Source organism: Carettochelys insculpta, chromosome 22 (genome assembly GCF_033958435.1).
Source record: "Carettochelys insculpta isolate YL-2023 chromosome 22, ASM3395843v1, whole genome shotgun sequence".
In the NCBI taxonomy this organism is placed as follows: Eukaryota; Metazoa; Chordata; order Testudines; family Carettochelyidae; genus Carettochelys; species Carettochelys insculpta.
Window position 1 is genome coordinate 9,083,836 of NC_134158.1, and position 22,468 is coordinate 9,106,303.

A 22,468-nucleotide genomic window follows, 5' to 3' on the forward strand; every position below is an offset into this window, starting at 1 on the left:
GCCTGCTTCCCTGCTTAACTCACCCAGCTACCTCCTCCCAGCTCACCAAACCAGGCTTCTCCTCCAGCCTGTCTTCTGCTTCAGGCTAACGGTGTCACACCTGGCCCCACCCACCTCCCTGCTCAGGTTGGGTAGGGGATTGGTCTTTGCATTCATGTCCCCAGCTGGCCCAGCCTCAGCAAGAGTCACACCTGGAATTCCTACCACAATCTAGGTATTGGTCCAGTGTCTTGGGAAACTGAGGCACGTGCCCAGGGTTACGATAGGATGGTAGAATTCACATGCAAAAGTGTACAGGGCTCAGTTTATATTTTTTTCCCAGCGATTTGCCCTGGAAACGTGAGAAACGAAACCGTAATTTTCAGGCCATCTCCTACCTGCGCTGTCATGCAAGCTCTGTATCACGGCAGGGTAAATTAAAAACATGCAATCTTTTTGTGACGCAGCCTCCGTCTGCTCCCCGCAGGGTGCGATTCTTTGGTTAGCCCCGTCGTCATTACATGGCGTGTCACACAGCTCTTCTGGAAGTCTGTCGGTGACTCTTAGGGGTTGTCTGGAGGACCCTATGTACACCCTAGTCCTGCCCCAACATCAGCACACATCATGGGGTGACCATCTCATTTTTCCCAGGACAGTCCCTTATGTAAGCTGTCTCACAAGACCCCCGACTTTAAGAAAAGGGGTAAATTGCCCCATAGGTTGTGGGGCTTACTCCTTTCCTCTATTTCTTCTTAGACATCATATTATCCCTCAGAGCCCTTCAGGCTGAATTGCATTCATGGGGCAGGGCAGGAGGTCCCTGTGCCACAGAATTCATTCAGAATTCAGTCCTACAATGAAACAATTTCAAAAATAAATTGGAAAGAGAAATTTCTGTGCGGCAATTCATTTACAAATGTGAGTCCATCAACCAAGGATTGAACAGAGCCTGGGAGTGGTTGGCATCTCTGCTCTTGATGTTCACACCTCCACATAAACTGCTGATAGTGGGCCATTTCCATCCTGACTGAATAGACCTTGTCAGCTCTGGCCCTCCTCTTTAATGAGACCCTCCCTTTAAATCCTCAAACCGCCCTCCACTCATGCATCTGACGAAGCGGGTCTTTGCACACGAAAGCTGATGCTCTAAAATGTTAGTCTATAAGGTGCCACAAGACTCCTTGTTGTCTTAGCAGAATTCATGTTTTTAATCACAAATAATCTTGGAAAATATTAATACAGGTGCAACCTCTCTCGTCTGGCACCCTCAGGACCTGGCCGGTGCCGGACAATGGGAGGTTAATATTGTCCTGCTTCTCTGTGGGGCAGCTGCCCCCTTCCCCGCCACCCCACAATGGAGCTCCGCGGTGGGGCAGCTGCCTCATTCCCTGCTGCCCCATGCCTGGGGGGGTTGGATCCCACTGCCAGGGAGCCCCTCCACAGGGCGGGTGCCCTGTTCCCCGGCGTGGCAGACCCCAGTGTGGGGCGGGGGCTGCGTTTCTTGCCCCCCTCATCAGCCGGGAGCCTGTAAAACTCCTGTTCCCCACACACCCCCCACGCCAGGAGGTTGCAACCCCCTGCCCCCCCCCCGGGGCTGCTGAGCCCCCATCCCCGGTGCCTCACCGTGGGGCGGCAGCTCCCCCCCATGCCTGGAAGCTGGTGCCCTGTGTTTGCCATCGGTCAACGTGGTCACCCCACGGCGCGGCTGCTCCCCCCGGCCCCAGCGCGGCGCTGCCCGCCCAGAGGAGGGTGAGTTCCCCGCTAGGACCCAGGGGCGGCCGGAGCCGCGGGGGGAAGCGATCGCTGGCTGCCCCCGGCCGGCCGCAGGAAGCGAGCGGCAGCCGCTGCGGGGCCTCTGCTCCCCGGCTCCCTCCCTCCCTCCCGGGCGGGCGAGCGGGCGGGGGCTGCTGCGGGGCCCCGGAGCCCTGGCTGCAGCCGGGAGAGGGGAACCTCCAGCCGCAGCCGCAGCCGGGCCAGTCCCGCTGCTCCCCGGGAGCCGCTCCCCGGGCGGGTGGGCGGGCAGCGCCCCCAGCCTGGCCAGGGCCCTGCCCGGCCCAGCCCCTGCCCCTGCCCCTGGCCCAGGGCGGGCAGCGCTCGGGGGGAAGGTAAGAGCCCCCGGCCCGGCCCCGGGAGCGGTGCCCGGTGCCCCCGGGCGGGCGGGCTGCAGGGGGAGGGTCCGGCCCCGGGCTGCTCCCCGCCGAGCTGGCTGCGATCCCCGCCCCGGGCCCGGGGGAGCTGCCGCCGGGGGTGCGGGGCGGTGGGAGCCGGGGTCTCGGTTCCCCCCCGCCCCCCACGTGCTGTTTGTGCTGCGGGGAGCGGCGGCTGCTGCCCCGCTGGGGTCAGGGCGAGGCCTGGCCGCACTGGGGGGGACCAGCGGATCCGGGGAGGGGGCGCCTGTTTCCGACTGGTAGGTCCCTGCTGCGAGTGGTGGGGAGAAGGATCTGTCCCTGCCCCAGCCCTGAACCCCTTCCTGGGGCTTAAGAGGCAGCGGTGCCCTCAGGGGGATCTTTGCTCCTCTCCCCTCTTGTATCGGCCCAAGGCCTTATTTCCAGGCACCCCCATAAATCTCTGGTCACCGCGGTGATTGTCTTGTTCTCCGATCATCTGCACCCCTAAAGCTTCCAGCTCTAACCCCTCACTCTGTTCCTGCCCCCTTGATTCCTCTTGGGGTCCACTCTGGCGGTTCACCCCTTTCCCCTATTTCTGGGGTTCCCACACTGTTCAGCATCAGGCTCCCCTCCTGCCCCCACCCCACCTCTTCTTTGCCATCATTCAGCTGATCTTTAACAAAAAAATTCAGTTGTCATTTGAAATAAACACACAACTGGGTGGAAAAAATGTTATTTAAAATTAAAAATAAGCACAAATAATTTCTCTCGGCCACCAGTGGTTGCCTGGGGCAGCCCCAGCGGCCTGAGCTCTGTGCCGGTCTCCAGAGCTGCCCAGGTCAGCCACCCACCCGCCTGAGACCTGTGTTGCCAGAGTGACCAGCCAGCTGTCCACTTGCCTGCCTGCCACCCAAGCCCCACGCAGCTAGGGCCAGCTGCCCACCCCTCATCCCAAGTCGCCTGAGCCCCACGCTTCTGGGGCCAGGGCCTGAGCCCTGTTCTGCTGGGCCCAGCTGCCTGGGCCCCACAAGTCCCACAAGCTGGCTGGCCACCCCAGCCCTGCGAGTTGCCCACCCGAGCGCCTCCCCTGCCTTCCTACAAAGCCAGGCACCCCCAGTCCTCCAGCTAACCCCATCCTCCTCCTCCTGCCCCCAACCCACACTCACTCTCATTTGCAGGAGGCAGCTAGCTCCACGTGGGTCTTTGCCGGCTGCCTGCTTTTTATAGCGGCTGCACCGGGTCACCCACGTAAAATGGCAGGGGCTGAGAGCCGGAAGCAAAAGCCGGATCTTTCTTCAGGTGGGGGGAATGAATGTGGGGGGGAGCTGGGTTGCCTCGCGCCTCCCTGGAAGTTCTTCACGCCCCTCCAGTTTGGGAAACCCTGCCCTATTTCCTTTTAAAAATGGGAGCCTTGTAGGCTGAACCCCATTCTCCTGGTGCGCTGCGGAATTCATGCTTTTCCTAGCAAATAATCATGGAAAATATTAATACAGGTTGAACCTCTTTCGTCCGGCTCCTTCCAGACCCGATAGGTGCCAGATGAGAGAATTTGCCAGACCCCGAGAGGTCAGCACCGACCAGCACAACGTTTTCCAAACCGTGTTCCGTGGAACACTGGCGTTCTGTCTGATGTCAGCCGGTGTTCCGTGGAAAATTTCGGTGCTCTTGACATTTTTACTTCTAATTATCAAATAAGAAACAACGCCTGCATCAAAAATACCAAGGTATTTGAATAGTGTTTAGATTGTCGGTATTTTTATGTTTATAACCCACTCAGGCTATGTCTTTTGAAAGGGGGATGCTTTTGATCACGCGTGGCTCATCTACATGGGGTCCTTTCTGAAAGGACCCCGCACACTTCCAAATCCCCTTGTTCCTATAGACGAATAGGAATAAGGGGATTTGGAAGTGTGCAGGGTCCTTTCGAAAAGGACCTCGTGTATATGAGCCGCACGCGATTGAAAGCGGCACTTTCGAAGTGCCGTGGCTGCCATTTTGCTAATGAGGTGCTGCATATTCATTGCAGTGCCTCATTAGCATATCCCCAAGTGTCTCATTAGCATCCCCCTGGCAAAAGCGGGAGGCTAGTGTAGACATAGCCTCGTGATAGTATAGTGGTTATTGAAACAGCTGCAAAAACACTCTTCCCATTCAAAAGGCATCAAAGGTTCCTTATTTTTATTTTCCAGTTGTTTCCTATAAAATAATTGATTTTTAAAAACACACAGTGTAAAACTTCTTTTCCATCCCTAATTTGTTTTGCATTTCTTTTCCATAGAAATATTTTTTAAGCTCTAAAAATTATTTGCTGCAGACCCTCTAAATGGCCCTTTAGCTCTAAGGTAGGACAGCCCTTTATTGCACAATATTGTCCTTTCTATGACTGGTTTTCACGTACCTCAAAGAGGGTTACAAGGAGGAGTGAGAAAAATTGTTCCCCTTAGCCTCTGAGAATAGAACAAGAGGCAATGGGCTTAAACTGCAGCAAGGGAAGTTTAGGTTGGACATTATGGAAAAACTTCCTCAGTGTCAGGGTGGTTAAACACTGGAATAAATTGCCTGGGGAGGCTGTGGAATCCCCCTCACTGGAAGTCTTTAAGGGCAGGTTAGAGAGGCATCTATCAGGGATGTCTAGATGGTGCTTGGTCCTGCTGGGAGGGCAGAAGGCTGGACTCATTGACCTTTCGAGGTCCCTACCAGTTCTAGTGTTCTCCGATTCTATTTTTGTACAAAAGAACGACACTAACCTTCCTTCTCTTGGTCGTTAAGATAAACGCTTTCATCTGTGGCACTCTATTATCCAGAACTCTCAAATCACCAACATGTTAACCATGAGTAAATTTTAGTTACATTTGCGTAAGTACAGTACAGTGTGAGTAAATACAACTAAATAAAACCACTCCAGTACGGCTGCATCTACACTCGAAGCATCTGTCTACAGAAGTTACTGTCGGAAGAGATGTTTCAGCAAAGCTTCTGCCAACAGATCCTGTGTATGCATAAAAATGGATCCATCTTTTGATCCACTTCTGTCCAGGAAAGGGCCCCCCGGAGCGTCTACGCTGCTTTTTTGCCGACAGTTTCTATCTACAAAATGCAGTTGGTGTGTAGATGCTCTGCGAGTTTTGGCTACAAAACCCCCATTTGGTCTAGAAATCTCTCTAGTGTAGAATGTAGGTTTGCAGTGTACAGTACTGTTGTTGGTAAATAAAGCACCCTGCCTACATTTTTGTTTGTTTCTTCATATCTCATCTTGTTTCTCTTTAGTGCTATGCATTGCTAGGGATACCTCTCTATTATCCAGAATATTTGAATATCCAGCAACCTCCCAGTCTCATGACTGCTGGATACGAATGCATTTACTTTACACTGCTGTTTTGTTTTCTGGGTTTGTACTTAATCTTTAATTTTTATCCTTAATTATAAGGTTACGAACCGTCCTCCTATCAGAAGGACGTTGGTTCTTCATTCAGATGATTTTCTCTTGTTTCATTCTTTATAAAATGAATGACATCTAAAAACCCTGCCGGACCAGTATGGGTGTGTTCCGTCAATATATTTCAAGCCCAGCAGTGTTCCATAGCCAATTTCACGTGGGAAACACTGCAAACGTATTGTTCTTGGATCTCTGTATCCAGCACCCCCGTGTGTTTTCTCCTGCCCTGCTGGTGTGTACAAGTTGACCTCCAAATAGTCACTAATGGCCAGAAGTTCCAAGGTTGGAGGCACCTAGATCAGGGAGGGGTAACCCAGACTAGTGACCCATATCAGAGGGGTATCCGTGTTAGTCTGTATCCACAAAACCAAAGCAAAATCTTGTGGTGCTTATTGGAGTTAGTAGGTGTGTGGCCAGTGAGTGGACTTGGCCTTTCTCCCTCCGCTGAGGCGGGCAAGGATCTCTCTGCCCAAACCTCGATGACTCCTGGCTGCTCTGAACAGCTGGGGATGGGATTCTACTTCTTTGGATCTCCCAGTATTTTGGCGGGATGGTGGCTGGGGCAGTGGGCACTGAGCGGGGGTCTCTTGTTGTTGCAGATGGCGGTGACCTTCGAGGAGGTGGCTGTGTATTTCACCCCGGGGCAGGGGGCGCTGCTGGGCCCCGCTCAGAGAGCCCTCTACAGGGCCGTCATGCAGGAGAACTACCAGGCGGTGACCTCACTGGGTAAGGGCGTCCAGGCCCCTCGGGGATTAGCAGCCGCGGGGTCTGCGTGTGTGACACTGGGCAGGTTCTTTCCCAGTCAGGTGGGCGGGACAGGAATGGGTTCCCTCGCACACAGCCGCCCTGTGGGTGTGACTGGCATCTCCCTCTGCTCAGCAGTGAGACCCGGTGGCAAAACTTAACGGATGTGCTGAATCATCCCCACCCGACTGCTCTAGATTTCCCGGCGGCGAAGCCGTGTATCATCCTGTCTGTGTTGTTTGTCACTGATGCACAGCGTCCCTGTTCACCTCCCTCCTTGGGACCAGCTTCAAGCATGGGCTCTGCACATTTAGAGATAGGCAAAACTTTAATTGCAGAAGCGTGTGAGTGTTAGCAAGGCTCCAGAGTGCCCAAATTCTTGGAACTCCTTGTAAGGGCATTAACATTTCTCCCCTGCCTCTCCCCAGGAGGCTCAGTGACTACGTTCCCGTCCTCTTGGGTCCCCCATTCCCCAGCGCAGCTCAGGGACAGGTTCCACTCAAGGAACGTCCTTTGTGACAGATGCTCTCTCAGCCTTCCCTGCCCCCTGATCTGGTCTGATTTCCCCCCCTGCGCAGGATTCCCCATTCCCAAACCGGAGCTGATCGCCCGACTGGAACGAGGGGAAGAGCCGTGGATGTCCGATCTCCAGGCCGGGGAAGAGGGACAGAGCCCAAGAGGCACCTGCCCAGGTGAGGACTAACAGAAATCCTTCGGCCAATGAAGGAAAAAGTTGAAGATCCCAAATATATGGTGTGTCCTCAGTTGCAGGACCTGCCTTCCTCAGGTTTCTCTACTGTCAATGTTTGGGTGAGATGTAGAGGCAGAATCCAGTGGCTCAGCCCGTGTCACTTGAGTGTGTTGTGTTTTCTCTTAGTTTTGTTCCCCTTTCTGCCCAGTACAATGACTCCTGCCTGGGTTGTCTCTCTCCCAACAGGTGATGAGACAGTGAATGAGGAGCAGGAGGGGAATCAACAACAGGACGTTCCTGGGGGAGGGGAACCAGAGAGGGCCTTGGTGGGAAGAGCTGAAGGGGATTTTTCCCAGTGCTGGGAACAGGGAGCAGCCTGGGGAGATTGGCCCAGGTCGGAGAGGCTGCTGGGATCCCCCCCAAGGAAGCAACTGGCTGAATCTGTGAAATGTGGAGAAGGAGACAAGGATCCCACAGGCCAGGAGACAAACTCCAAGGAGGAGAAACACCATGAACACCTCAGTTATGGGGAAGAATTCATTCTGAGATCGCAGCTTATGACGATTCAAACAGCAGGTACCAGAGAGAAAGCACCTCAGTGCTTGGACCGTGGGGAAAGGGCCAATAATGGCTCAGATCTTAATAACCCTGGGAGAAGCCAAATGGGAGAGAAGCCCTATCAATGCCTTGAGGGGGAGAACTGTGTGAGTTGGAAGTCAGCACTGCTTCCACATGGTACAAGCCCCAAAGGAGAGAGCCCACATAAGTGCTTGGACTGTGGGAAAAGTTTCAAACGGAGATCCACCCTTGTTTTTCATCAGGCTGTCCACACTGGCGAGAGACCCCACAAGTGCTCAGACTGCGGAAAGTATTTTCTCTGGAGGTCTGACCTTGTTAAACACCAGGCCATCCACACAGGAGACCGACCCCATAAGTGCTTAGAGTGCGGGAAAAGTTTCAGATGGAAGTCAGCTCTGGTATCACATCAGACGGCTCACACAGGAGACAGACCCCATAAGTGTTTAGACTGTGGGAAAAGTTTTATATGGAGGTCAGCCCTTGTTTTACATCAGAAAATCCACACAGGAGAGAGACCCCATCAGTGCTTAGATTGTGGGAAATGTTTCATACAGAGGTCAGAGCTTGTTAAACATCAGGCCATCCACACTGGGGAGAGACCCCACAAGTGCTTAGACTGTGGGAAAAGTTTCATAAAGAGGTCAGCCCTTGTTTTACATCAGGCCATCCACACTGGGGAGAGACCCCATAAATGCTTAGACTGTGGAAAGAGTTTTATAAGGAGGTCTGACCTCATTAACCATCAGGCCGTCCAAACAGGAGAGAGACCCCATAAGTGCTTAGAGTGTGGCAAAAGCTTCAAATGGAGATCAGCCCTGGTTTCCCATCAGACGACCCACACGGGGGAGAGACCCCATCAGTGCTTAGACTGTGGAAAAAGTTTCCTGTGGATGTCAGCCCTTCTTTCACATCAGAAAATTCACACAGTAGAGAGACCCCATCAGTGCTTGGACTGTGGAAAAAGTTTCAAATGGAAGTCAGCCCTTGTTTCACATGAGAGAATCCACACAGGAGAGAGACCCCATCAGTGCCTGGACTGTGGAAAAAGTTTTATACGGCGGCCCGACCTTGTTAGCCATCAGGCAGTGCACACAGAAGAGAGACCTCATCAGTGTTTGGACTGTGGGAAAAGTTTCAAACTGAGGTCTGCTCTTGTTTCACATGAGAAAATCCACACAGGAGAAAGACCCCACCAGTGCTTAGACTGTGGGAAAAATTTCATATGGAAGTCAGCCCTTGTTAAACATCAGGCTGTCCACAAAGGAGACAGACCCCGTAAGTACTTAGACAATGAAAAAAAATTCCTATGGAGGGCAGAGTTTCTTAAATGTCAAGCCGTCCATGCAGAAGAATTAGCCCACGTATGAATGGACTGTGAAAAATATTTCATACAGACATCAGACCTTAAACATCAGTCAGTGCACACTGGAGGGGGGACCCCATAACTGCTTGGACTATGGGGAAAATGGCACACAGAGGTCCTCTGCCATTAAACGTGGGAGAAATCACACAGGATCTAAACTTCTGTGACACATGAGCCAAAAGTGTGATGTACTTCTAGGCTAACTGACCCTGATTCAGCCTTTAAAGATATGTTAGACAAGTGTGTAAATGGTATTTGAAGCCATTCCACATTAGATTGACTAGAACTTTGTGAAGTAAACTCGTATTGTTAAAACAGGGAGAAGAGAGTAGCTGTTGATTGATCGCAATCATGATTAACTCAAAAAATCAATTATGATTTGAAATATTGATCTCATTGTTAAACAACAGAATGTCAGTTGAAATTGTATTAACTGGTTTTGGATGTTTTCTCTAAGCTTTCAAAAATTTTGATTTCTATTACAGCAAAGAATAGAGTAGTTTCTGGGGCATGGTAAAATGGTCCCACCTCCGGTCAGAGAGCCTTTGTGCTGACAAGGGAGGAGGCAGTCTCAGGAAAGGAGAACATACAAACGGAGAAGAGGAAAATGATCCCATCGTTGAGACCGTCCTGCCAGATGACAATGGGGTATTCTCTTGCACTGATGCTACCTCTGCTGGGGAGGGAACTCCAGGTCCTAGGAAGGAACAGAACGTAAGAAGGGCCAGACTGGGTCAGACCAAAGGTCCATCTAGCCCAGTGTCCTGTCTTACTGGTGCCCCAGAGGGAGCGAACAGAAAGAGTAATCATGAAAGCAATTGCTCTCGTAACGTCCATGTCCAGCCTCTGACCAACAGAGGCCAGGGACACCACTGCCACCTATCCACATATGGACCTAAGCTCCATGAATTTATCTAGTTCATTTTTGAACCCTGTTAAAGCCCTGGTCTTCACAACCACCTCTGGCCAGGAGTTCCACAGGCCATCCAGGCGCTGAATAAAGAAAAACTTCCTTTTGTTTTGCTACCCATTATCTGCATTTGGTGACCCCTAGTTCTTGTATTATGGGAACAAATAAATAACTTTTCATTATTTACTCTCTCCACACCACTCATCATTTCATAGACCTCAGTCATATCCCCTTTAGTTTCCTTTTTTCTAAGCCGAAAAGTCTCAGTCTTTTTAATCTTTTTTCCTGTGGCAACCGCTCCTAACTCTTCCTCATTTTTGTTGTTCTTTTTTGAACCTTTTCCAGTGCCGAGATACCTTTTTTTTGAGATGAGGCCACCACATCTGTAAGCAATATTCATAGAATAGAATAGAATAATAGGACTGGAAGGGACCTCGAGAGGCCATCGAGTCCAGCCCCCTGCCCTAATGGCAGGACCAAGTACTGTCTAAACCATCCCTGGCAGACATCTATCTAACCTGGTCTTAAATATCTCCAGCGATGGAGATTCCACAACCTCCCTCGGCAATTTATTCTACTGTTTGACCGCCCTGACAGTTAGGAACTTTTTCCTAATGTCCAACCTAAACCTCCCTTGCTGCAGTTTAAATCCATTGCCTCTTGTTCTATCCTCAGAGGCCAAAAAGAACAAGTTTTCTCCCTCCTCCTAATGACACCCTTTTAGATACCTGAAAACTGCTATCATGTTCCCCCTCAATCTTCTCTTTTCTAAACTAAACAAGCCCAATTCTTTCAGCCTTTCTTCATAGGTCACATTCTCTAGACCTTTCATCATTCTTGTCGTTCTTTTCTGGACCCTCTCTAATTTCTCCACATCTTTCTGGAACTGCGGTGCCCAGAACTGGACACAGTACTCCAGCTGAGGCCTAACCAGCGCAGAGTAGAGTGGAAGAATGACTTCTCATGTCTTGTTCAAGATGTGGGCGTACCATGGATTTATACAGAGGGAATAAGAGCCTCCCCATCTTACTCTCTATCCCTTTTTCAATGATTCCTAGCATTTTGTTTGCCTTTTTGACTGCTCCAGCAGATTGAGTGGATGTTTTCAGAGAATTTTCAGATAGGTACTAGTAATGGGTAGTTAGAAACATAGCTGGATTTGCAAAGAGCAGGAGAATCACATGGTGATACCTCTACCTAATGAAAAAGTTACGTATCTCTCAAAACATCTAGAAAAACTTATGTGTAGTGCTGGGGAAGAGCCAGTAATTGTGGTACACGTGGGTATCAATGATGTAGGGAAAGGTAGGAGAACAGTCCTGGGGATCAAATTGAAGTTGCTAGGTAAGAGATTGCAGTCCAGGACCTCCACGGTAGCGTTCTCTGAAGTGGTATGCAGAGGAGTGGATTAGATTTATTTATAAGAACCAGAGAAGCTTCAGGGCATGTGGAGTTTCTACGAGAAGGTTGGGCACCACCTAAACCAAGATGGAGCCACACTGCTGGCATTTCTCATGAAAAAGGTCGTAGAGAAGTTCATAAACTAAGGTCTGCAGGAAATCCAATGGGTGCAAAGGACCACGTGGGTCAGAGACATCTCAATAAATAGGTGCTATTCCCTGTCTAAACAGTCCCTATCTCAAAACTATTTCAAAATAAGCCCTAGTGTGTCCAATGGCTGTTTTGCAAAATAGGCTCTGTGTGTGTAGGTGCTGTATTTTGAAATAGCTAGTGCTATTTCGAAATGCATTTTCGTGTGTGTCAGTATTATTTTGACATAAACTATTCCAGAATAGCTTATTTTGGAATAATTCTGTTGTCTAGACGTACCCTCAGTGAATTCTTCTTGTTGGTCTTCACAGCTGGGGGAGATTCCCAAACCCGAGCCTTTCTTTTGAGGTGCAAAACCTGAAGAACAGAACAAACAGAATTAGCGATATGTCTACACTAGAGGAAAACTCGAGTGATCTTCCCGAGTTCAACTTTGCACCCTGGTAGTTTGTTAGTTCAGAAGTTAAAAGGAAATACTAATGTTTAGACTAAACTTAGGTGTAATGAGGTCATTGTATAGCTTTCTCTTTCAAGTCTGTGGTAAACTATGAACTGCTGTATGGATAATTATGTTAATCCATGTAGTTTAACTCCTTGCGATGTTTAGGAAAAAAGACTTTGCTGCAAAAAGGTCCATTAGAATGCTTTTATTCGTTAAGCTTTATTCAGGGGGAGTTGAAGCTGTAATACGGAGCTCTCCTGTGCTGTCTGTAGATTAATGCGGGGGCTACTCTGATATTTGGACACTCAACTATCACCTGAGGGGCTGATGCTGAAAAGGACTCCTTGTAATAGCTCCGCAGTGAAACTGACTTGAGGACTCTGCTTGTGTCTGTAGGTAGAATGATCCTTTAACCAATACTCCACATCTTGTCTTATTTTAATAAATCTTAGCTGACTTATTAGGAACGGGCTGTCGGTGTGTATTTGTCTGAGAACTGAAGTATTCATTGTCTGGGTTGGTAATACATCCAATCCTTTGGGATCAGTAGAATGCTTTATATTGGGGTGAGGAAACTTTTTACATAAGGCCCCACTTTTCATCCCTGTAATTATCAGCACCCCCCTCCCATCTAACATTGTACAAATTGCTGGAAATTTTGGTGATGTTCATATGAAAAAAAGTCCCTTTTGGCAGGTGTAAGACAATAAGTCTGGAGAACGTTAAAACTTTATGAACAGCAAGAAGTCCTGGGGCACGTTATAGGCTCACAGATATTTTGGAGCACAAAGCAGGTCTTTGCCCACGAAAGCCTATGCTCCAAAATCTCTGTTAGTCATTAAAGTGTTAGGGGACTTCTTGTTTGTGTTTGAAGGTACAGATTAACTTGCCGACCCCTCTAAAACTTTGTGAATCGGTCTGCAAATGTGACTACGCCCACAGAAAAACAGGAACCGATTTCAACAGTTTTAATGAGATGGATGAGCCTGAGCGCAGCAGCCGATCATGCTGAGGCCCCCGCTTATGAAATTTCATCCCTAAGGGGGCCACTCCCTGCTTTTCGCATCTCTGAGTGATAGGATGAAACAGATTTTCAGGGGATTCCCCTGGTCCTTAGTGGGGAGGGGCTAGTCCCTGTTGGGGTGATCAGGAGGCTGGGGAAGACCTCAGGAATCCCGGGCCCAGCATCCTCGGGGTTACAAGGACTAGGCTGCAGAGGGGAGTCCTGAAGGTGAGACTGGTGATGGGGGTGGGAACCAGGACTCAAAATAAGCCAGGAAAGTGCCACATGTTAGGGGGCAATTTTCCCACTTACCTCTGGGCCTGTGGATTGGTTTCTCCTGCAGCTGATTTAAGAGTTTCAGAGAAAAGTGCTCGCTCGGAGGCCACCAACCTCGTGCTCCTGAGCAGCCCCGGGCCAGAGGCTCCCCTGGGTCTCTTCTGAGCTTAACGCTGCAAACAGGCAGGGGGAGCCCATCCCGGTGGGTCCCGCTCGTTCGGATGAGTTCCCCGCTAGGACCCAGGGGCGGCCGGAGCCGCGGGGGGAAGCGATCGCTGGCTGCCCCCGGCCGGCCGCAGGAAGCGAGCGGCAGCCGCTGCGGGGCCTCTGCTCCCCGGCTCCCTCCCTCCCGGGCGGGCGGGGGCTGCTGCGGGGCCCCGGAGCCCTGGCTGCAGCCGGGAGAGGGGAACCTCCAGCCGCAGCCGCAGCCGGGCCAGTCCCGCTGCTCCCCGGGAGCCGCTCCCCGGGCGGGCGGGCAGCGCCCCCAGCCTGGCCAGGGCCCTGCCCGGCCCAGCCCCTGCCCCTGCCCCTGGGCCAGGGCGGGCAGCGCTCGCGGGGAAGGTAAGAGCCCCCGGCCCGGCCCGGCCCCGCCCCGCCCCGCCCCGCCCCGGGAGCGGTGCCCGGTGCCCCCGGGCGGGCGGGCTGCAGGGGGAGGGTTCGGCCCCGGGCTGCTCCCCGCCGAGCTGGCTGCGATCCCCGCCCCGGGCCCGGCAGACATGGCCAAGGGGGGACCCCAGGAACAGAGGGGTGGAGGGGGGAGCCAGCTGCAGCGGTTGCAAAGCTAGTGTGGTGTGGGTGTGGGTGTGTGTGTTGTGGGTGTGTGTGTGTTGTGGGTGGGTGTGTTAGGGGTGTGTGTGTGTGTCTCGGCAGTGGGGGGTGTTGGGGTGAGAGGAGCTTTTCCTGCTGCCTGGGGCAGGATCCTCGCTCCCATTTCCCCGGGCTGTGTGCTGGAAGGCCCAAACCTGCCCAGGGCCGCCCTGCTGTGCTCCCTGGGGGTCTGAGGGGGGCTCTGTGCCCCAGTGTGACGGGGAGGTGTGGCACATCACACCCCAGCTGGTGCACATCACACGATTCCCTCTCACCCATGGACAGCATGGGGGTGAGAGTCGGGGGGCGGGGCTCAAGGATGGGGGCCTGAGGGCTGTTGAGGAGTGCAGGCTCTGGGGTGAGGGGTTTGGGGTCCCCCCCAGGGAGAGAGGACCACCCCCATCTTTCTGATCGCTGCAGCCAGGGGCCAGGTGAGGGGTGTTTCTGCGTGGCCACCGCAGCCCCAGGGGGCTCAGCTCGGGGCATCTGCTCCCCAGTTGTGGATGGAGAGAGGGGTGGACAGATGGATGGATGGATAAGGGGTTGGATAGACGGAGGGCCGGGGGGGATGGATGAGGTAGGTGGGGAGGGTGGATGGATGGATGGATAAGGGGGTGGATGAGGTAGGTGGAGATGGATGCCTGAATGGATGGATAAGAGGCTGGATGAATGAATGGATGGATGAGGTAGGTGGGGAGGGTGGGTGGGTGGATGGATGGATAAGGGGGCGGTGGATGGATGGATGGATGGCTGTGAACGCAAAGGGAACCTGTGGGGATCCTGTCCCTGTGTGTGGCTCAGAGCTCTGCTTCCCACCTCCCGCTCTGGCTGGTGGGTGTGTGGTCAGAGCAGACCCGGCCCTTCTCCCTGTGCTGCAGGGAGGGGGGTGAGGGTCTCTCTGCCCAGCCCGTGACACCTCCTGGCTGCTCTGAACAGGCCGGGGATGGGATTATATTTTGCTGGATCTCCCCGTGTTTTCTTCCCATCTCTACCGGGCCTGTGGCTGGAGCTGCGGGCACTGAGCAGGGCCTGTGGTCGTTGCAGATGGCGGTGAGCTTCGAGGAGGTGGCTGTGTATTTCACCCCGGGGCAGGGGGCGCTGCTGGGCCCCACTCAGAGAGCCCTCTACAGGGCCGTCATGCAGGAGAACTACCAGGCGGTGACCTCGCTGGGTAAGGGCGTCCCGGCCTCGCGGTGTTTGTAACGTGTGGGGGCTGCGCTCCCGGCTCCGGTCTGGTGATGGGAGGGGAATGAGTTCTGTAGGGCACAGCCGCCGTGTGAGAGCAACTTGTGCCTTCGTTCCCTCTGCAATGGACCAGGTGTCAAAGTCCGACGAACATGCTGAGCCGTCCCCGCCCCTCTGATTGTTACAGGGCAGAAGTGGTGCATTGCCCTGGCAGGGTTGTTTCTCGTGGGCATACACAACCCTGTTCAGCTCCCTCCTTGGGGCTAACTCCAGCCGCAGGCAGGGCCCTGAGCTGGGCAGGGTGAGAAAGAGGCAGGGCTTTAACTGCAGAGCTGTGTGAGCGTCAGGAAGACCTTCAGAGTGCATAAATCCTGAGGCCTCCTACTGATGGTGTAAAATTCCCCATCACGCCCCAGGCGTCAGCCTCTCCCCAGGGGACTCAGTGCCCACGTTCCATCCTGTTGGGTTCCCCATTCCCCAGCAGAGCCCGGGGACAGGTTCCACTCAGGGAACATCCTTTGTGACAGATGATCTCTCAGCCCCTCCCTGACCTGGTTTGATTTCCCCCCTGCGCAGGGTTCCCCATTCCCAAACCGGAGCTGATCGCCCGGCTGGAACGAGGGGAAGAGCCGTGGGTGTCCGATCTCCAGGCTGGGGAGGAAAGAGAGATCGCGAGAGGCACCGGCGCAGGTGAGGACTGACCCAGAAACCATCTAGGGGATGAAGGGAAAAGCTGAGAATTCAGAAAATTTGGTGGCAGTAATTGGGTTCTTCCTCATATTCTGCAGGGCCCGGTGTAGTGAGCAGACATCACTCATAGCTTTGTACGTTTTCCCTGTAAGCTGAGTGCTTGTGCGGCCACTCAGGAAAGATTCCAATGCCCCCAGCGAACCAGCAGAGCGCCCACAGCGCTGTGTATTTCTGGTGGTGGTGCACATGAGCACATACCTATGTGCATATAAAATTATTCTGCACATGGATAAAAAAATTAGAGGGGACAGTGGTCACAAGGCTACTTTATGAGTCATGTGATCAACTTTACCCTTGTCTTGAGTGCTTTCCACCCATCCTGTGAGCTGTGGGAGTTCCCGTCCCTGTGAGTGTTTGGATGAGAAATGGAGAAACAATCCAACTGCAAAACTTCAGGGTGTTGTGTTTTCCCCTGGTGTGGCTCCTTTTCCTCCCCAGCACAGTGACTCCTGTCTGGATTGTGTCTCCCTCCCAGCAGGTGATGAGCGAGCGAGTGAGAAGCAGGAGGGAAATGAACAGCAGGACGTTCCTGGGGCAATGGAATCAGAGCGGACCTTGGTGGGAAGAGCTGAAGGGGATTTTTCCCAGTGCTGGGAACAGGGAAGAGCCTGGGGAAAGTGGCCCAGGTCGGAGAGGCTGCTGGGATGTCTCCCAAGGAAGCAACTGGCTGAATCTGTGAAATGTGGGGAAGCAGACAAGGATCCCACAGTCCAGCAGACAAACCCCAAGGAAGAGAAATACTACAAGCGCCTCAGTTATGAGAAAGGATTCATTCCGAGACCAGAGTTTGTTATCATTCAGACTATAATTACTGGAGAGAAACGTCTTCAGTGCTTGGATGATGGAGAAAACTCCAATAATGGCTCAGATCTTAATAGCGGCGGAAGAAACCACATGGCAGAGAAGTCCTATCAATGCCTTGAGGGTGGGAACTATTTCAGTGGCAGGCCAGCACTGATGGCACCTGAAACAAGACACGCAGGAGAGAGACCCTATAAGTGCTTAGCCTGTGGAAAAAATTACTTACGGAGGTCACATCTTGTTTCACATCAAGCCGTCCACACAGGCGAGAGACCCCATAAGTGTTTAGACTGTAGGAAAAGTTTTATACGGAGGTCTCACCTTGTTAACCATCAGGCTGTCCACAAAGGAGAGAGACCCCATAAGTGCTTGGACTGTGGGAAAAATTTTAAATGGAGGTCATCCCTTGTTTCACATCAGGCCATCCACACAGGAGACAGACCCCATAAGTGCTTAGACTGTGGGAAAAGTTATATATGGAGGTCAGCCCTGCTTTCACATCAGAAAGTCCACACAGGAGAGAGACCTTATCAGTGCACAGACTGTGGGAAAAATTTCATACAGAAGTCAGACCTCCTTGCCCATCAGAAGATCCACACAGGAGAGAAGCCCCATCTCTGCTCAAACTGTGGGAAAAGTTTCATGTGGAGGTCAGAGCTTGTTAAACATCAGGCCATCCACACAGGAGAGAGACCCCATAAGTGCGTAGTATGTGGGAAAAGCTTCCTACGGAGGTCGGCCCTTATTTTGCATGAGGCCATCCACACAGGAGAGAGACCCCATAGGTGCTTGGACTGTGGTAGAAGTTTCACGTGGAGGTCAGCCCTTGTTTTACATCAGAGAATCCACACTGGAGAGAGACCTCATCAGTGCTCAGTCTGTGGAAAATGTTTCATAGCGAGGACCCAGCTTGTCTCACATTGGGCAGTCCACACAGGAGAAAGACCCCACAAGTGTTTAGATTGTGGAAGAAGTTTCATACGGCGGTCCGAACTGGTAAAACATCAGGCCGTCCACATTGGAGAGAGACCCCACAAGTGCTCAGACTGTGGGAAAAGTTTCAAATGGAGTTCAGCCCTGGTTGCCCATAAGAAAATCCACACAGGAGAAAGACCCCATCAGTGCTCAGACTGTGGAAAAAGATACATTCGGCTGTCTGACCTTGTTAGCCATCAGGCCGTCCACTCAGAAGAGAGACCCCATAAATGCTCAGACTGTGGGAAAAGTTTCAAATGGAGATCAGCTCTTGTGTCCCATCAAAAAATCCACACAGGCGAGAGACCACATCAGTGTTTTGACTGCGGAAAAAGTTTCATATGGAGGTCTAAACTTGTTAAACATCAGGCTGTCCACACGGGAGAGAGAGCCCAGAAGTGCTCAGAGTGTGGAAAGGGTTTCATGGGGTGGTCAGAACTTCTTAAACATCAAGCGGTCCACATGGGAGAGTGACCCCCCCCCCCCATGAGTTAGTGTAGCATGACAATCGTTTCATATGGCATTCAAGCCTTCTCCATGCATCTGTCAGTCCACAACGGTGGGGTACCCTGTGTTTGGACTATGTGAAAATTTTCAACTGCAGATCAGCATTTGTTTAGATAAGCCACAGCTGGGAGAGACCCCATTTGTGCTCAGAATGTGGTTAAGATTGCACACGGAGGTCACCCGTGAACCATGGAAGAAATCACACAGGTTCTAAATGTCCAGGACACATTTTTAAAAGGGGTTCTGAAACCTCCAGGCTAATTAACCTAGATTCAACCTTTAAAGGCATGTTAGAGCAGTGTGTACATGGTATTTGAAGCCATTTTATGTTAGATAGACTAGAATTTTGAAATATCAACTTGTATCATTAAAAAGTTGCAAGAAGATGGTGCTGTTGGTTAATCACAGTTAACTTGAAAGATTTAATTGTGATTAAAAAAAACTGATGTACTGAATCAGATTGTTAAACCATAGGACACCAATTTAGATGTACTAAATGTTTTTTTGTGTTTTCAAACGCATTGATTTCTGTTACAGCAAAGAACAGACAATACACAGTGCTCAGTTTATACCGTGGAAAAATAAGTAAAAGAAATATAGCTAAAGCTTTGTTATCCAGTGTGGAGATGGAATGGGGGTTGCGAGTTACTCAAGCTTTTTCACCAAACTCAAAAATGTTAAAGACGTGACATCACCTTACTTAACACTGCACCTTTTAACTCTCTTACCGAGTACAGTACTGTGATTTACAGCTCCTCTGCTATCTCAAAACCATCAAAGAAACACAACTTCAACAAATACTGGAAAACGAGGCTGGATAGCCATCAGAATTTTTCTGCTTAACTGATGGGAGAGCTGTATTGTCCTCTGGGGCAGATGGCAGTTAACTGAGTTTTCCACATGTTAAAATGCCAGGTAAAGCTTTTCCTGTAGTCTTTTTCAATTCACCTCATACAGGTATTGTAATGCAATCTCTTTATTGAGGAAAGTATAGCTTAAAAAGTTGGTTATTTTTGTTACACAGCTTCCATCCGCTCCTTGAGGGTATTTTCTTTCGCTAGCTCAGCCATGATTACTTTGGCTGCTTGAGGGATGTCTCACAGTTTTTCCTGAAGACTGAGGACTTTGGGACAATTCTACTCAACTATAGTTATGAGATTGTGCAGTAGAGTGATTTTTTTTTTTTTTTTTTTTTTTTTTTTGTGGTCCGTGCTGAACTTCTTGTCTTGAATCTTGTGTAGGGTGTTCAATCAAACCAACATGCATTGCCTCGCTGGCCTTTCTTCATGGCATGGACCACAAGCTTAAATGAGAGTCAAAAGTGTGACGCTGTTGCAAAAAAAAGCAATCATCATTCTGGGATGCGTTAGCAGGAGTGTTATGAGAAAGACGCGAGAAGCCGTTCTTCTGCTCTACTCACAGCTGATTTGGCTTCTGTTGGAGTATTGTGTTCAGTTTTGGACATCATATTTCAAGCAAGATGTGGACAAATTGGAAAAGGTCCAGAGAAGACCAACGAGAATGATTAAAGGTTGAGAGAATATGAACTATGAGAGAAGACTGAGAGAACTGGGTTTATTTACTTTAGAAAAGAGAAGACTTAGAGGGGACAGGATAGCGGTTTTCAAGTACCTAAAAAGAGTTGCAAGGAGGAGGGAGAAAAAAACATTTTCCTTGGCCTCTGAGGACAGGACAAGAAGCAGGGGGCTTAAACTGCAGCAAGGGAAATTTAGGTTGGACATTAGGAAAAATTTCCTAACTGTCAGGGTGGTTAAACCCTGGAATAAATTGCCCAGGGAGTTTGTGGAATCTCCACCACTGGAAATGTTTAAGAGCAGTTAGACAGAACTCTATCAGGGATGGTCACGATGGTGCTCGGTCCTGCCACGAGGGCAGGCGGCTGGACTTGATAACCTCTTGAGGTCCTTTCCAGTTCTAATGTTCTATGATTCCATGTGAAGGAAAGGGACTGAGAGGGCTTTATCCTGCTCGTATCAAAGAGGGACCGGCCAGCTGCAGCCATGGGATTTAATTCATGTTTATACTCCTCGAGGAGACAGTATTGCTTTGCTCGGGAGCAAATTTCAGGAGCCCACATCTTTTGGCAGCTCCTCTTGTTCATCCTTCATTAAAAGTGCTTGTTTGATGTCATCATTTGATGACTGCAGCCCAGAGAGAAGAATCTTGCGGTTCTGAGTTCTCTGGCCATCTGTTAGCAAAAGCTCCTTGACTTTCCATCTGGAACTCAATGGCATCGTCTTTTTGTTTGGAGATATTGTTGCTGGTAAGCAGAGAATGTTCCCTCAAGGCCACCGAGAGGTAAGATTTTAAACGCTTTGCCTCATCCACGCCAGCCCATGCTGTGCCGACCAGCTTGTTCTCCAGCAACTGAGACCAGGTGACAGATTTGAGAGTGTTTTTTGGCTGTTTTCTTTTTGAGGACTGAGCTCAGCCATGCTTCAGGAGGCAGGGTCCAGGGAGAGTGTGTCAGACAGATGGTGGGAGCCATCAGGAGGTGGAGGTTGGGCAGTTGGAGGAGGAAGGATTCTACCAGGTAAAGCTAAGGAAGCTTGGAGAAGTACATAGCTGAGTTTTCCAAGACACAGGACAACTGGTCAGACAAGCTTTGCGCTGTCGAGAAGGTTGAACGTCTCTGAGGAGCAATGATATAGTTGAGACCCTCCTTCCAGATAATGTCCTTCCAGACATCGTCTTGCAGCGGTGATACTTCTCCGGGGAGAGGAAACTCCATGTATGAAGAACAGCGTTTCTTCAACTATGTTCTGCAGAACACTGGTGTTCCATGAACCACTCACAAGCGTGCCATTAGCAGCGACGTGCGGCACATGTACGTATCTTCTGTTATTAAAACCAGATTCCATGTTCTTTCTTCATCACTATGAGACCCGAGTAAACGACTGCATTTTGTTTTTGCTGTATATGTTGCTGTTGGTTTTGGTCTGACAAGTTTTTTTTTTTTTTTTTTTTTTAAAGGAAATTTTCAAAGTGGTTCCGCGGTCTGAGGCTATGTCTACACGGCACCCGAAACTTGAAATAAGATCTGCCATTTGCACTGTGCAAATGGTGTATCTTATTTCAAGTTTATTTTGAAATAGGCTATTTCAGCTTTGCGCTGTCTGAACCTCACCCGATGCTGAAATACTGCCCTGTTTCGAAACACCTCCTGCAACAAGGGCTGCAGAGATGCTGAAATAGCATGAGTTGTTTTGAAAAATATTTCAAAATAACCGGTGTGCTCCACCCCCTCAGGAGGCTGCAGAGCCCCCATCTCCGGTGCCTCACTTTGGGGCAGCAGCAAAGCAAGGTAAACAAATAACAGTTGTCAAATGTACTGATCTACTGTACAGCTGTACCTGCAGCAATGGGCTGACACAGCCAATGGGAATGCCACTGCCCCCTAGGTGAGACAAAGATGTTCCCCCAAGATATCACGTTATAGACGGGTACAAACAAAGCACGCTTTACTGCTGACTTTTCAGGTTTCCACCTTCTGATGCTACTTAGATACCCCCCATTGCCCTGTGCCTCGGGGTTTGTTTAGATCATCTCTATCCATCATGTGTCACTTTAGACCCTTTCCTGAACCTGGGTCTGTATTTGTTAGGAGGAGGTATGAAGGTCTTTTTCAATGAGCTGGTGAGACCTGGTGATTTCAGCTTATGCCAATTATTGTTCTGTCCTGGGCCAATTACCAATGAGTGATGTGTTGTCTCAGCCCTGTCTGTGCCAAGTTGTGTTTGCAGAGGCCTGCCTCTTGCTCACAGCTTAGCTTTGCCTTGAGCCATGTTTTGTTGCTCGGCCTCAGGCCTCACACAGGCCTGTGCTGTATGGGCTTAGGCCTTCCAGGTTACTACACCGAGCAGCCCTGGCATGGGACAGCAGCCCCCCATCCCCAGAGGCCTGCGTCTTGTGTTTGCCATAGGGTAATGTGGTCGCCTTAAGGTCCGCGGGAGTCTTGGACCAGCCATGGGGTTATGGGATGAGAATGGCAGGGGAGTCCTTGAGGTCGGGCAGTGCGCTGGGAGTGGGGAGCAGGACGGGGGCTACGTCTACACTACCAGATAAATGTGATTTTATTGAAATAGATTTTATAACGCTGCGTTTTATCCATTTGATTTTGGATATCCTCACTTCCCACAAAGTCCACACAAGGTTGAGTTAGTGCTGTCACATTAGAGTGGCCAAACATCGACTGTTGCAGCAATGCATTGTGGGAACCTATCCTGCAGTTCCCTCAGCCCCACATTCTGTGCCCTCCCCCCCAGAGCCAGCTGCCCCAAACCACGGGCAGCACTCACCCTGCTGCTTCCTACCGGGGTCCCCGCAGCTTGTGGGGGAGC

General features: G+C 50.9%; 3 protein-coding genes across 4 annotated transcripts; 2 read left to right on the plus strand and 1 right to left on the minus strand.

Annotated features, from left to right (window-relative positions):
• The first annotated feature begins 3,632 nt into the window (after positions 1-3,632).
• LOC142024781 (uncharacterized) lies at positions 3,633-12,270 on the plus strand. The gene is made up of 4 exons (XM_075017000.1): positions 3,633-3,811; positions 6,123-6,249; positions 6,846-6,959; positions 7,205-12,270. Exons 2-4 carry the CDS (start codon positions 6,123-6,125, stop codon positions 8,902-8,904), a joined length of 1,941 nt encoding a protein of 646 aa, XP_074873101.1. The 5' UTR covers positions 3,633-3,811; the 3' UTR covers positions 8,905-12,270.
• Positions 11,456-13,800, minus strand: LOC142024678 (uncharacterized). The gene is made up of 2 exons (XM_075016831.1): positions 13,119-13,800; positions 11,456-11,718 (listed from the first exon to the last, which is right to left on the minus strand). Exons 1-2 carry the CDS (start codon positions 13,798-13,800, stop codon positions 11,456-11,458), a joined length of 945 nt encoding a protein of 314 aa, XP_074872932.1.
• On the plus strand, positions 13,514-21,012 carry LOC142024776 (uncharacterized). 2 transcript variants are annotated; one of them, XM_075016996.1, is made up of 4 exons: positions 13,514-13,643; positions 14,934-15,060; positions 15,651-15,764; positions 16,300-21,012. In XM_075016996.1, exons 2-4 carry the CDS (start codon positions 14,934-14,936, stop codon positions 18,072-18,074), a joined length of 2,016 nt encoding a protein of 671 aa, XP_074873097.1. In that variant the 5' UTR covers positions 13,514-13,643; the 3' UTR covers positions 18,075-21,012. The 2 variants fall into 2 exon arrangements, with proteins under 2 accessions (XP_074873097.1, XP_074873098.1); XM_075016997.1 differs by having other exon boundaries at positions 16,303-21,012.
• The last annotated feature ends 1,456 nt before the right edge of the window (positions 21,013-22,468 follow it).